We start from the raw sequence: 15,556 nt of genomic DNA, 5'->3' as shown, positions 1-15,556 counted from the left end.
ATATATATATATATATATAGATAGATAGATAGATAGATAGATAGATAGATAGATAGATAGATAGATAGATAGATAGATAGATAAATAGATAGATAGATAGATAGAGAGATAAATAGATAAATAAACAGTTGAGTGTAGATCCGCCAAAGCGTAAATGTTCAAGAAAAGCTGCAGTAAGATCACCATTTCTATTCAAACACTTGTGACATTTTAAGTGAGGGAAACGTGTTTACCCTATAAAGATCTCCAGAACAAAGTTAGAGGTCCTGGACAACGAAAAATCCTATGTATCCTAGTCCTTGCACAGACATCTGTCAACACCTGCCCGATCCAAACAATTGTAATAAAAGTAGATTCTAATTTATTTTTGTTAATATAAATACTATTGGATCTTTGTTTAGGAATAAAGATAGGCTACCTTATCCCTTGAGCTTTAACATAGTATATACATTTTGTTGTCCCAGTTGGAAAACAAGGTATATTATTATTATGATTATTATTATTATTATTATTATTATCATTATTATTATCATTATTATTATTACGATTATTACTACTACTACTACTACTACTACTACTACTACTACTACTACTACTACTACTACTACTACTACTACTACTACTACTACTATTATTATTATTATTATTATTATTATTATTATTATTATTATTATTATTATTATTATTATTATTATTATTATTATTATTATTATTACTATTACTATTATTATTATTATTATTATTATTATTATTATAATTATTATTATTATTACTACTACTACTACTACTACTACTACTACTACTACTAATAATAATAATAATAATAATAATAATGCTACTACTACTATTAGACGTAAAGGACAGATCCATTATATTCAATGATTAGATCGAGGGGCAGTTGTGCCATTGAAGAAGGGGGCTATAGTGTTCTACAAGGTTATGTCGAGATAATAGATGGGAGAAATTAGTTTCTGAGGTATTGTATACTAAGTTTTCTCTGCCATAATCAGATATCTCTATTTAGAGAGATCGCAAGCTGGGCGTTCTGTGATGTGACGGTGTCCCTGCGTGATCTGCTAATCAAGTTTTGGTTGTCTCTAAAAAGACGTAGGAAAGTGTAGGGCGATATCATCAGCATAACAGTGGATAGGACAGCTGAAATACTGGAAGCAACGTAAATATGAAGATGGTGAGATAATGAGAATTAATAGATGTATAAAAAAAGTTAAACTGAAGTTCATATTGTATAAATAGCTCTATTCGAATTATATATTTCATGAGCAAGGAAATCAAAGTTCGATGAAATTAATAGTAGGTACTAGGTAACACTGTTGTAGTTGAAGAATTGCGGGGAACATCTTCAAAACAATTAATTCTCCTCCCATTTATTCACTTGCTGGATCGTCATCTTCACCTGACACTTAGCTACGAAATCTTTGCATCCATTTCCTCTTTGTTTTAATTTTTCTGCCTTGAATATGATTAAAAAAATGTGGCCGGGTTAGTGAGTTGGAAGGGGACGGCCGCTGTCTGGGGTTTCTTACGTAATTGGTGCCACTGCGACTGTCAGCTGATCCCGCCACTCGACTCGAGCCGAGCGCTTGGCACTTACAGTTGAAGACTCACCGGTACGGAAGGAGTACGTGCCTGCTGTCCTTCCTTAGACCCGTATACTTGCCTGGCAACATGTCTCTCTTGATAGACTCCCTCATTACAATCTGCAATGTATCAACGATAGGCCTGTGTGGCTTTATGAAGGTTCCCCAGATCATTGCCATCATAAAGGCGAGATCAACAAAGGGGCTAAGTTTGACGAGTTTGATGTTGGAGCTGACCAGGTGAGTGGTGATGGGTAACGTCAGGTGGTATTTAATGGTATGTTATTATTTCGTTGTGAGATTAAGTTTGGTGTGGTAAATGTATTTATTTCATTTTATTTTGTTTTATTATTTATTATTATTATTATTATTATTATTATTTTTTTTTTTTACATGTACAAAATGACCACCACCAAACTGTTACCTCACCACGCAATAATAAGTCATTGCCTTGCTATTTTACCAGAGGATTTTGGTGTATTATCTAGCTAGTGGTGCCAGTTTCCTGCTTGCATGTTTGTTATTATTGTGGTTTCTTTAGGTTCTTCATGTTCTGTAAATATAAAACCTATTTATAACATTTGTTCCTTTAACTCTATCTATTTTTTATGAGAGCTTTGTTTTTGAGGAAGATTGAGCACATTTTGTTTCTATTAACTCCTTCAGTACCAGGATGCATTTTCATATTCCTTCTGCTTACTATTTAGTGATTCTTTACAGCTTCAGAAACTTGTGTGGGGATTAGAATAGTAAAGACTGACCAGTAACCTTCTGATCTCCATAGACCTTTCCTAATGTCAATAAAATGGGCACTCTCTTAATGTACATGTTCCGCCTGCTCTCCTCGATTCCCTTTGCAACTCCTCCATCTAGCTGATTTGACTTCCCATATATGAAGCCACACTATTGGTCAACACCACACACACACACCACTGCATTGGATAATGGAATTGTCACAGCACATAGTGTGCATAACTTTAAAGAAAAACTAGATAAATGGAGATATGGAGACAGGACACTATGAGCCCCACTCGAACCCTGTACAATACAACTAGGTAAATACACACACACACACATGTGGCCAAATGGCAATGTTCTAATATCCTATTCTTCACAGGATGTGCACATTAAGAGAGTGCCCAGAAGGGTTCTGAGGAAGACATATCAGTGGTGCTTATCACCTGAATTAGGTTACATTAGCTAGATAGATTATGGTACGTTAAAGTAAATATAGGTTAGTTGAGAGAGAGGGGAGGGTGAAGGAGACCATTTTGCTTGAGAGAGAGAGAGAGAGATGTGTGTGTGTGTGCTTTTGTTTGATTGTCAACAGTGTATATCTAGCTAAGGTCTGGTGACTGCTGGCATCCCACAAACCATTCCAGCTGTGAGCTGACGGCCTAGTGATGGGATCGTTCTAGATCATCCTTTCTCTTTGGTATTGACATGTTATGAGTATCTATAGATTTAGACTCATATTTGGTAGTTAATTTTTTTTTTGAGGCTGGTGATATATTGTGTAGATTTCTGAAAATTTCAGTTACTAGGGCATATCTAATTATATTTTCCTTTCCATAGGTATCCTTCAGTTGTTCAATTGCAGGTAGCTACACATTTTGATGTGTAAAGTTTAACCTGATGTTAATTGTGGTGCCTCCCCTTAAATTGGTCCTTAAGGTATGTAAGGTTTTGAAGGCCTGTTTGATGACCAGAACATTTATATGTGCCCCAGAACTTTAATCAATTGGTCATGTCACCAATGAAAGAGGGTGAATCTAGTTTAGACAAATTTAATTTTATTTCCTTGATTTCTTGTTTCAGGGTTTCTTGAGTGACTCAGTTTGGTGAGGATTTCATTTTTTTAGGATTTCATTTCTTTCTTCATGTAGTTTATTTGATATATCCACCACAATTGCCTACTGCAAATTAGCCTCTTCTAAAAATTTTTATAGCTACTTTTTCATGGTTAGCGTTATTTTTAGTTACATTATTGTGTACTTTTAGTAGTTGATTGTCTAACCTTTAGCTCTCACACATCAATAATATAAATTAATGTTTGTAGATCCTTGTTGAAGGTGGATATGTCTTCCTGAAGTTTCTTTCTTACTTGTTTCAACTTCTTCAAATTCACCATTTTTAATTTTTAGGGATGGCAACAGGAATCAAAGAACTTATTTGTTATTAGAACCAAACAACCAGTTATTATGGTATGATACACTAGAACCATAACACCATTGCTAAATGTGCTTCGTTGGAAGTCACTTGGAAAGACTGTACTCCCCAGCCAGTTATGCAATCCTATTAAGTAGGATGCTGTTGACTTCACCGGGCCCAAGGTAGCTGCCTACCCCAATATGCTGGAATCAAGATACTGAAGCTGGCAACATCTAATGTAACTACCAGTTGTCTCAGTTTTTTATGGCCTTGTATTTTTCTGAGATTAATCCTTGATGTCAAATGACTGTCAGGAATGAGCCCTGAGGATGAGGTTGTTGCAGCTAGTTCATTGAGCACATTTACTTGTGGCATACTACAGGGTTCAGTGCTGACACGAATAATTTTCCAAATATATATTAACAATATACAAATGGGCTTGAGTAGCTACATAAATTTGTGTGCAGACAATGCAAAACTCTAAGAGAGTAATAAATAACAAGAACTGTATAGAATTGAAAGATATTGACAAGATCTGGGAATGGAGCCAAAAGTGGAAATGCCATGTGATGGAAATGGGTAAATGTAATAGAAGACCTATATGAGAATGCAAAATAGGAGAAGAGATTATAATGAAAAGGAGGGAAGGCAAGACCTGGGAGTGATTATACAAGACAACCCTACTCCAGAAAAACACATAAATGGGTTATTTGCTTCAACATACAAGACACTAACAAATATCAGGGTAGCATTCAATTACATGGATAACAGTATGATGAAAAAGATCATAACCACTATGGTAAAACCTAGACTTGAATATACAGCAGTGGTGTGGTCACCATACATGCAAAAAAGACATCAGGAAACTAGAAAGAATCCAAAGGACTGCTACCAAGATGGTACGAAAAATAAAGGCTCTTCCCTATGAAGAAAGACTGAAGGAAATGGAACTACCAGCTTTGAGGGATACATGGGAAAGATGAGATCTAATAACTATGTATAGGATAGTGAATTGTATGGGAAAAATAGAGACAAGACCTAGTATCACTGACTGAGGATAGAGAACAAGAGGACATTCAAAGATCATGAAAAGTCAATGTTTGAAGAACATTAAAAAGTTTAGTTTTCCAGTTAGGATGGTGGACATCTGGAATGACTTGAGTGAAGAGATTGTAGCAGCAGAAAGTGTGCATAAATTTAAGGAAAAGTTGAATAAAAGTAGAAATAGAGACAGGTTACTATGAACCTCGCTCAAACCCTGTAATATACTCGTACTAGGTAAGTAGGTAAACACACACACACACACGCACGCACGCACACTCGAGAGGGTCCAGGTTCAAGTCCCGGAGGTGGTGAGGCAAATGGGCAAGCCTCTTAATGTGTAGACCCTGTTCACCTAGCAGTAAATAGGTACGGGATGTAACTCGAGGGGTTGTGGTCTCGCTTTCCTGGTGTGTGGAGTGTGTTGTGGTATCAGTCCTACCCGAAGATCGGTCTATGAGCTCTGAGCTCGCTCCGTAATGGGGAAGACTTGCTGGGTGACCAGCAGGCGACTGAGGTGAATTATACACACACACACACATACACACAATAAGTATATAAATGTAAATAAGTAGGTATATAAATGGTAAAATGACAGAGAGACCATTACTAAGTTGATTAAGGGGAATACGATACACAAAACATCGGAAGAAATGAGTGGACTTATGAATGACAGCTTTAAATCAGTATTTAATGAAGAAGGAGAGTTTATAAAGCCAATCAACCCAGCGGCACAGGAAGGATTAACATGTTACCTGTGTCGTGGTACACCGGTGTACCAATGATTATATTTTTTCATGGGGAAGTGGTACACTGGTGGCACAAATGAGATTAAACAAAAGAATATATTTATAGATTTTTTTCTCATTTGTAAATAATGATTGGTTATTTCTCAGTGTTTCATACAGTAACAAAGGGTGTAGAGAAGTGGGAAAAGAATTCAAAGTCAAATACTAATCTGTATATCAATATATTTTCAAAATAATATGTTGAGACTCCAAAACCCAAATTCTTCCAATGATATCCAAAAGATAATTCATAAAAAGATACAATCTCCCCACGCTGAACTGGAAATGTGAATAAAAAACAAGACTAATGATACATATGAAAAAAACAAAAACACTATGCCACTGAAATCCTTTCAATAACATTCAAAGATATTGCAATATGTGGACTCAAAATAACAATAATTTTTAGTACAGTAACATATATCCTGAATTTCTTTTTTTTTTTTTTTTTTTTTTCCTTACAGGCAAAAGAAAGACGTATTTTATATATCATGCTTCTCTGCAAAGCATGTAATACATAGGTGTGGCGTATCCTCACACTCAGAGTAGAATGTGTTCACCCTTCTCGCTTTATTTCTAGCTTCCTTGAAGCCTTCAGAAAGAGAGATCTTTTCATAGCAGCCACGACACCTTTTTCTTGTGTTTCTCTTAGGCCCACCTTTCTCAGTCAGTCTATGAGGATTTCTTTTTCCTGATATGACTCCAGGACTTTTTCCAGGTCTAATGTTATTAGGCTCTTCTCCAATGAGAAGACAGAAGACCAACATATTCAAATGTGGTGAATTGGGCCACTGGTGGTACAAAAGTTGAGTGGTGCACTGGTGGTTCAAGACGCAATAGGGAAAGAAAATATTGTAATACCGCGTGTTGGGCCACTGGTGAGACACCAATTTTATCAGTGCATACGAGTCATTGGGACGGAGCAAAGGTACCTACGTGATTTCTCTCTCATAGCTGCACTGTGACTGGCGGGAGAGTGGTCTGAAAATTACCGCGGGACCAGATGGAGTGTCAGGATGGACACTAAGGGAATGTAGTGACCAACTGGCAGAACCAATTTGTGATGTAATTAACAACTCTTTAAGGGAACGGAAGATACCAAAGGAATGGAAAAGAGCCAATATTGTCCCATTATACAAAGGAGGAAAAATGACTGGGCCCCTAAATTATAGACCAGTGTCACTAACTAGTGTGGTGGGTAAGATCTGTGAAATTGTTATCAAAGAAAAAATGGTTGGAATATCTGGAGAGAAATGAAATCATTTATAACTCCCTATTTGGTTTTAGAAAAGGGAGATCTTGTATAACAAACTTACTAAGTTTTCATACAAGAGTAATAGATGAAGTACAAGGAAGAGTTGGATGGGTGGATGCAGTGTATCTAGACATTAAAAAGGCTTTTGACAGAGTACCACACAGAAGACTCTTATGGAAAATAGAACACATGGGCAGAATTAAGGGAAATATCTTAAATTGGATGACCAATTACTTAACAGATAGGGAAATGAGGACAGTGATAAGAGATACCATCAAGTTCGAGCACTGTAACAAGTGGTGTACCACACGGTTCGGTGTTGGCACCAATGATGTTCCAAATATATGTCAGCGATATACAAGAGGGTTTGAGTAGCTACATAAATTTGTTTGCAGATGATACCAAGCTTTTGAGAGTTGTAAAAAAAAAAAAATGATTGTATGGAATTACAAAAAGATATTGATAAGATCTGGAGATGAAGCCAGAAGTGGAAATTAGAATTTAATACAGGGGATCCTCGCAATTTGACTGGTTAGGGCAGTCTTTCATCGGTTGAATCAGCGTTAATTTGAATCGTGAAGCAATTTTTCCCATAGGATACTTAAGAATTAGGTGGGATAGGGACCAACCTCCAGCCTAGACCCCCCAAAACATCACTATAACCTTTAAAAAACACTAACCTAGACTAAATCAGTACTTCATTTATATCTAACTTTTTTTTATTAAACACATTAGGATGCTGTACAGTACATTTTTGGAAATAAAAACACTTGCATGATGCAACAGTCTCGCGGTACTTGTCCCTGTTCTTCCAAATTATTGATACTGTTGATCTAGGAACACCCATTTGCAGTGCAACGACACTGTGAACTATACCTGCCTCACACTTTCTTATAAGCTCAAGCTTATCTTTGAAAGGCAGGAAGTTGTGCTTCTTAAGGCTGGGGAACGCCGGCTGGAGCGAGAGTGATGCATATTAATCGACGCACAGGCCCGGGATAGCGTTGGTTTACACTTCCGCCTGGCAGGCTGGCAGCGGATTTGACCGGATGGGTAGCGCGCGAGATATGAATGTCGAATTGGCGAGTCAGTTGGTCGAACCTTGAGGATTGGGTATTAATTAACTGAGTTCGAATTGGCGATAATTCGAACTGCGAACGGTTGAATCACGAGGATCCCCTGTACTAAGAAATGCCATGTAATGGAAATGGGTAAAAGTAATAGAAGACCTACAAGGGAATATGAAATGGGAGAAGAGATTATAATGAAAAGAAGAGAAGAGAAAGACCTGGGAGTGATTATACAAGACACCCTGACTCCAGAAAGACATATAAATAGATTATTTGTTTCAACATACAAGACACTAACCAACATCAGGGTAGCATGGATAAAAGTATGATGAAAAAGATATTAACCACTACGATAAGACCTAGACTAGAATATGCAGCAGTGGTATGGTCGCCATATAGGCACAAAGATATCAAGAAACTAGAAAGGATACAAAGGGATGCTACAAAGATGGTCCCTGAAATAAAAAGATCTTCCCTATGAAGAAAGACTGAAGGAGATGGAGCTACCAACTTTGAAGGATAGACGGGAAAGAGGAGACCTAATAATGATGTATAAGTTAGTAAACTGTATGGAGAAGATAGATAGACAAGACCAGGTAACACTGACAGAGCAGGGAGACAGACAAACAAGAGGACATTCCAAGAAAATCATGAAAAATCAGTGTTATAGGAATATCAGGAAGTTCAGTTTTCCACATAGGACAGTAGACATCTGGAATGGATTAAGTGAAGAGATTGTAACAACAGAAAGTGTGTGCAAATTTAAGGAGAAGTTAGATAAATGTAAATATGGAGACAGGTTACTATGAGCCCTGCTTGAACCCTGTAACATACAACTAAGTAAATACAACTAGGTAAATACACACACACACACACAATATACAAAACAGGAGTCAGGGAATATGTCCCAAAATATAGACCTAAAGAAGAAGGAAAGAAAGTTTGGTTTAATGTAAGGTGTGCTAGGGCAAAAGGAGAAAAGAGATGGAGCATGGAAAAGGTAAATAAGAAATAGAAATCCAGAATATAAGGAAAACTTCAAGGCAGCAAGAAATTAATATTTTAAGGTGAGGAAGGAAGAGGAAAAGAACTTTGAAAAGGACATTGTCAAAAAATGTAAGGAGCAACCAAAATTGTTCTAGATTCATAAATGGAAAAATAAGCATAAAGAAACAATAGAAAGGTTAAAAGGAGAGAATGGGATGGTGGAAGACCCAAAAAGTATGGCAGAACTGTTAAATAGTAAATTTCAGGAGGTCTTTACTAAGGAATCCAAATTTGAAAGATCACAGGGTAATAGAGAGACCGTCTATATGAAAGAGATTAAAGTAACCAAGCTTGAAATAAAAGAGTTGATGACAGAATTAGACGAAGAGAAGGCAATGGGACCAGATGAAGTCTCAGGCAGAATATTAAAAAAATGTAGGGAAGAACTAGCAAGCCCTATATACATCATAAAATGTTCAATAGAAAATGGAACAGTACCAGTAGAATGGAAAAGAGCTGAGGTGGTTCCCATATATAAGAGCGGAAGGAAGGAAGAACCTTTAAATTACAGACCGGTATCACTAACTAGTGTAATATGCAAGATGTGTGAAAGAATAATAAAGAAACAATGGATCGAGTTTCTTGAAGACAACAAATTAATATCAAATAGCCAATTTGGTTTTAGAAAAAGACGGTCTTGTGTAACTAATTTATTGAGTTTCTATTCTAGAATAGTTGATAGAGTACAAGAGAGAGAGGGATGGGTTAACTGTATTTATTTGGATTTAAAAAAGGCTTTTGACAAAGTGCCACATGCAAGATTACTATGGAAGTTAGAGGAGAAGGGAGACTTAAAAGGAAGCACATTGAGATGGATAGAAAATTATTTGAGGGGGAAAGAAATAAGGATGGTAGTTAAAGATATGAAGTCCAAGTGGAGAGCAGTAGAAACCGGAGTGTCACTGGGGTCAGTATTGGCACCAATAGTTTTCCTCATTTATATTAACATGCCAGAAGGAGTGAACAGCTGCATAAATCTGTTTGCAGATGATACAAAACTGTGCAGAGTTATAAAGCAAAAGGAGAATTGTGAAATACTGCAAGAAGACCTAAATAAGATCTGGGAATGGAGTAAAAAGTGGGAAATGGAACTCAATGTGAAAAAAAGCCATGTCATGGAAATGGGAAAGAGTGAAAGACGACCCGTGTGAATTTATAAGATGGGAGATGGAGTAGAGCTGGAGAAAGTAAAAAAGGAAAAGGACTTAGGAGTAACGATGGAAGAAAACAATCAACCGGTAAGCCATATTGATAGAATTTTTAGAGAAACATATAATTTGCTAAGGAATATTGGAGAAACATTTCACTACATGGACAAAGAAATGATGAAGAAATTGATAAGTACTATAATAAGACCCAGATTGGAATATGCAGGAGTAGTGTGGACCCCTCATAAAAAGAAACACATAAGGAAGTTGGAGTGACTACAAAAAATGGCTACAAGAATGGTTCCAGAATTTGAAGGGATGATATATGAGGAGAGATTAAAGGCTATGGATCTACCAACCCTGGAACAAAGAAGGGAGAGAGGAGATATGATACAAGTTTATAAATTGATCAATGGAATGAACCAAGTGGATAATGAGAAACTGATCCTGAGAGAAGAATGTGACATTCGAAGCACAAGATCGCATAGTAAAAAGCTGAGAAAAGGAAGATGTCTGAGAGATGTTAAAAAATATAGTTTCCCGCAAAGATGTATTGTGACGTGGAACAGTTTAAATGAAGAAGTAGTGTCTGCAACGAGTGTGCATACTTTTAAAGTGAGATTGGATAAGTGTAGATATGGAGACAGGGCCACATGAGCATAAAGCCCAGGCCCTATAAAACTACAACTAGGTAAATACAACTAGGTAAATACACACACACACACACACAATTTGCTACATTAAGTCTGTACTTAAAAAGGGTAGCATCTGTAACATTTCAAGCTATCTTCTTTTGGCTTTGGTTTACAATGTTTATAAAGTTTATATGCTCAGCAGGAAGATTTTAAAACATTTATCACTCTGCAACCTTATGTCTGATATATCTGATCTCCAGTATGGGTTCTATCGTGGCTGCTCTACTGATGGTATTTTATCTTCTTTTAGAAATCTAAGTTAACATAACATAACATAACATAAATAATAGTATAACAAAGGGCCACCAGGGCCCATCTAGGTTATCCTGTATCAGTCACACAGCGACCTCGTCATCAGTACTTAAAGATACACTTACAAGTACTACACAATACATTATATACTAATTCTAAATATTTGGCCCATTAACAGGGCTAAGTCCTGCAGCGAATTCCTCTACAATCTGTGATCCCCATACATGGGGATCATGTCTTGTTTAACTATAGTAAATTTCTTATAAAAACTATCATGCAGTTCTATACATAATTATAAATCTAATAAATTTAAGTGCTTATCTAATCTGTTTTTAAACATTGTCAAACTAGTGCTATTTACAACCTTCTGGCAATGCATTCCAGAAGTCTACCACCATATGACTAAAAAAATATTTTCTTATATCTAACCTGCAGCCTTGCTTTCTAATCTTCCTGCCATGATTTCTAGTCCTACTTCCTCCTCTAAGGTAAAGAAAGATCTCACATCTATGTAGTTTGTATCTGAGAACATTTTAAATAACTCTATCATATCCCCTCTTATACATCTCCTCTCAAATGAAAACATGTTTAATTCCTTTAATCTATCTCTATACTCCAGGCGCTTTAATGCTGGTATCATCCTAGTTGCTCTTCTCTGAACTGCTTCTAACATGTTGATATCCTGCCTATAATGGGGTGACCAGGCCTGTATGCAATACTCTAAATGGGGCCTAACATAGGAATTATATAAGCTACGCACCACTTCCTTACTTTTATAACTAACATTTCTATTTATAAAACCCAGGATCCTATTTGCCCTATTTCTTGCTTCTAAACATTGCTTTGAAAATTTCATAGTCCTGTCTATCACTACTCCTAAATCCTTTCCTCCTCTACTGCCTCTAGCCAACATCCCTCCATCTCATAGCTAAAGTTTGTGTTGTCTTTACCTAAATGCATAACCTGACACTTTTAGAATTAAACTCCATCTGCCACCTGTCTGCCCATGCTATCAGCCTGTCCAGGTCTCGTTGTATTCTGTAATTGTCCTTTTCACCCTGTACTGCACATGCTATCTTAGTATCATCTGCAAACTTTGATACTTTGCTACTAATTCCTATATCTAAATCGTTAATGTACACCAAGAAAAGAAGAGGTCCTAGCACTGATCCTTGGGGTACCCCACTAACCACTTCCTTCCACTCAGACATTGCCCCATTTAATACTACTCTCTGTTTCCTATCAGAAAGCCATTCACTAATCCAATCAACTAACCTACCCCTATCCCATGTAGTCTCAATTTGTACACTAGCCTCCTATGCGGTACCTTATCAAACGCCTTGCTAAAATCTAGATATATAACATCTATGCTATTTCCATCATCTAACTCCTTGGTAATATATTCTAAGATATCGAGCAAATTTGTAAGACAGGACCTCCCTGATCTAAAGCCATGTTGGGTATCTCTAATTAATCTATTCTCATTTAAATGCTCCCAAATACTACCCTTAATGATTTTCTCTAGTATCTTACATACTATACTAGTTAAACTGATCGGTCTATAATTATTCGCATCATCCTTCCTACCTTTTTTAAATATTGGTGTAACATTAGCTAACTTCCAGTCCTGAGGTATCTCAGCAAACCTAAGTGATCTTTCAAAGATTAACTTAAGTGCTTCAGAAATACTGTCTACACCCTCCCTAAGTACTCTGGCATGTAGCTCATCAGGACCACTAGCTTTCCTATCGTCTAGTTCAAGAATAAATTTCCTAATAATTCCCGGTTTTATATCAATATTTTCTAAAGCTCTTAAACTACTCGTCGCACTGTTTGTAACAGGATTTCCTATTCTTTCCTAGTAAATACTGAAGAAAATTGTTCATTCAATAATTCTACTATGTCTTCATTTTGATCCACTACTACACCATCTTTTCTGAGTGGTCCAATCCTATCCTTATTTCTTTTATCACTGACCTTGTAATAACTATATAATTTTTGGGATCTTTACTCCCAGCTCTAGCTAGTTTTATCTCTGCCTGCCTTTTACTTTTTTATAACCTTACTCAAATCATCCCTGACCTGTCTGTACCTAATCAAATCTACATCTTCCCACTTTTCTGCAACTCTCTATATGCCCTCTTCTTCTCTCTGATCTGTCTACCTATCTCATGAGTCCACCATAATGGCTTCCTGTTTCTCTGCCTTATATCTTTGTAAGGGATACACTGCATCACTATACCCTTTACTACAACCTTAAAAATATCCCACATCTCCTGTGCAGTTTTATTTCCAAAACTATCTTCCCAGTTTACCTCTCCTAATAACTGACGTAACCTACCATAATTGCCTTTCTGATAGTTTGGGACTCTAGTCTTATTCACTATATTATCCCTACTGGAATTAATGATAAATCTAATTATATGATGGTCACTGTTTGCTAAAGTCTCTCCTACCTCAACTTCCTTTAAACAATGCTCAATATTTGTTAGTACTATGTCTAAAACCTTCCTCCCCCTAGTAGGTTTATCTACCATCTGCACTAAATAGTTATCCTGAAAACTTTCCATAAACTTATTTTCACTAGCATCTCCTACCATCCTCTCCCAGTTTACTGACTTAAGATTAAAATCCCTAAGATAATTGTCTGACTAGTACACCCCTATTTATCTCATCTACCATAAGGTTGTCTACATCTGCTGACTGGTTAGGTGGTCTATAAAAGCTCCTACTCTAATAACCTTACTTTTGTTTACTCTAACATCCAGCCATAAGGACTCTACTCTGTTATCTACCTTAATACCATTAACCTGACTGGAAATGAAGGATTTTTACATAAATAACTACTCCTCCACCTATCCTACCAATTCTCTGGTGTAAATACATAATGTATCCATCTACTTCATATTCTTTCCTATTTTCCTAAACTTTTCCTCATTTACCCATGCCTCTGTGACACATACAACATCTAAGTCCTCCTCAACTATATAACTAGATAACTCGTCCTTCTTGTTCCTAAGACTCCTGGCATTTACATAAAAACATTTAAGTCCTGCTACCTTCCTAGATGCTGTCTCCTTATTTGGAATCCTAATCTTATTCTCTCCTATTTGCACCTGGAAATCTTTCCTAATCTTTTCACTATCTCTGTTTATCCTATCTAATTTATGTCTAACATCTTTCTTCTGGAATGCATTTGCTACCTCACCCCTACACTCCATCCCAACTCCCCTCCAGACATCCACTCAGCACATCCACACCCTTCCTACTCAGATGCACACCATCCCTAGCATACAAATCCTTCGCCCATAGAACCTATCCCATACATCCACAAAGCTGACACCCACATCCTTACACATCCCTTTTACCCGATCATTCACACCAATGGCCCTAGACAACCATTCCCTGCTAACATACACATGAGGCAAGATTCCTGACACTACACACCTCCTACCACTCTCCCTTATCTTGCCTAACATTTCCCGAAATCTTGCCACTAACTCCTCCGACCCACCTGCTCTGACATCGTTCCCACCTACGTGCAAAACTACTACACCCTCCCTCTCCATCCCCCCAACTCTCTTCTGCACCTCCTCACTCACTGCCTTCACACCTGCACCAGGCATACACACATTCGTCCTCCTATCCCTGTCTTTCCCACAGAAAGTGCTATCTAAGTAACCTGAGAGTCACCCACCACACACACCTGAGGTGTGCTAGGCACAACCCCCCTCCTCCTCTCCTCTACCCCCTTCTCTCTCCTTTCACTCACCACAACCACTTCATTCACTCCACTCTCACTCCCTCCCCTCCCCTCCAACAAACCGAACCTATTTTCACACTCAACAGGTTTAGTCCTATCCTCCCTAACTGCCTCCGCTTTCCTTCTCCTCACAACCTGCCATCTCTGCCCATCCTGACTACTATCTTTCCCAGTCTGGCTCGCCTGCTCCCTCTTCCCCACTCTGCTCTTCCCGACAGAGGGCCAAGCCACCCTGTCGCTCACAGAAGGTCCAACCTTCGGCCTAACACTGATCTGCCTAATTTTTTCCACTGCCTCCCCAAGCCTCTTAACCTCCTCCTTCAACTCAAAGATGAGAACTTTGTTCGCACTTTTCCCCTCACTTAGCTTTCTCATTTCCTCTCGCAATTCTCGGAGCTCAAGAGAAAGAACTAAATTCTCGCTCTTGAGCCTACCCACCATACACTCAGAAAAGTCAACGACCTTCCTGTCATGCCCACACATCTCACACACAACAAACTCGCCCAATCCCACCTCAACACTCTCTTTCACGCACTCAATCACACTGATATACCTCAGTAGCTACCACCATACTAATTTACAATCTGTTAACTCACAAGAACACTATACGTAGCTAACAAACAAATAAAAATACTTGGTGATGGCGGGGTGGGGGAACCGCGGTGGTGGGGGGCCCAAGTGAGGTCAACTAATCCTCTTTCAAGGTCAACTTGACGGTTACAAGCCTAGTCTCCTCGCTCTACCAAAA

At 37.7% G+C, this 15,556-nt stretch overlaps 1 protein-coding gene across 3 annotated transcripts in view; it reads left to right on the top strand.

Moving 5' to 3' along the window:
• The first annotated feature begins 1,520 nt into the window (after positions 1 to 1,520).
• LOC123500101 (solute carrier family 66 member 3-like) overlaps positions 1,521 to 15,556 on the top strand; it is a 91,727-nt gene continuing 77,691 nt past the window's right edge. For 2 of the 3 annotated variants that reach the window (XR_006673174.1, XR_006673173.1), the window contains exon 1: positions 1,521 to 1,838. Coding sequence is in view for 1 of the 3 variants with exons in the window: in XM_045248762.1 (XP_045104697.1) it covers positions 1,687 to 1,838 (152 nt within the window). In the remaining 2 variants the exon portion in view is untranslated. The remainder of the gene's footprint in view (positions 1,839 to 15,556) is intronic. The other variant, XM_045248762.1, reaches the window with a different exon arrangement.

Source organism: Portunus trituberculatus, chromosome 50, assembly GCF_017591435.1.
Source record: "Portunus trituberculatus isolate SZX2019 chromosome 50, ASM1759143v1, whole genome shotgun sequence".
NCBI classification, from domain to species: domain Eukaryota; kingdom Metazoa; phylum Arthropoda; class Malacostraca; order Decapoda; family Portunidae; genus Portunus; species Portunus trituberculatus.
Note: the sequence above shows the minus strand (reverse complement) of the source record. Positions and strands in the feature narration are given on the sequence as shown.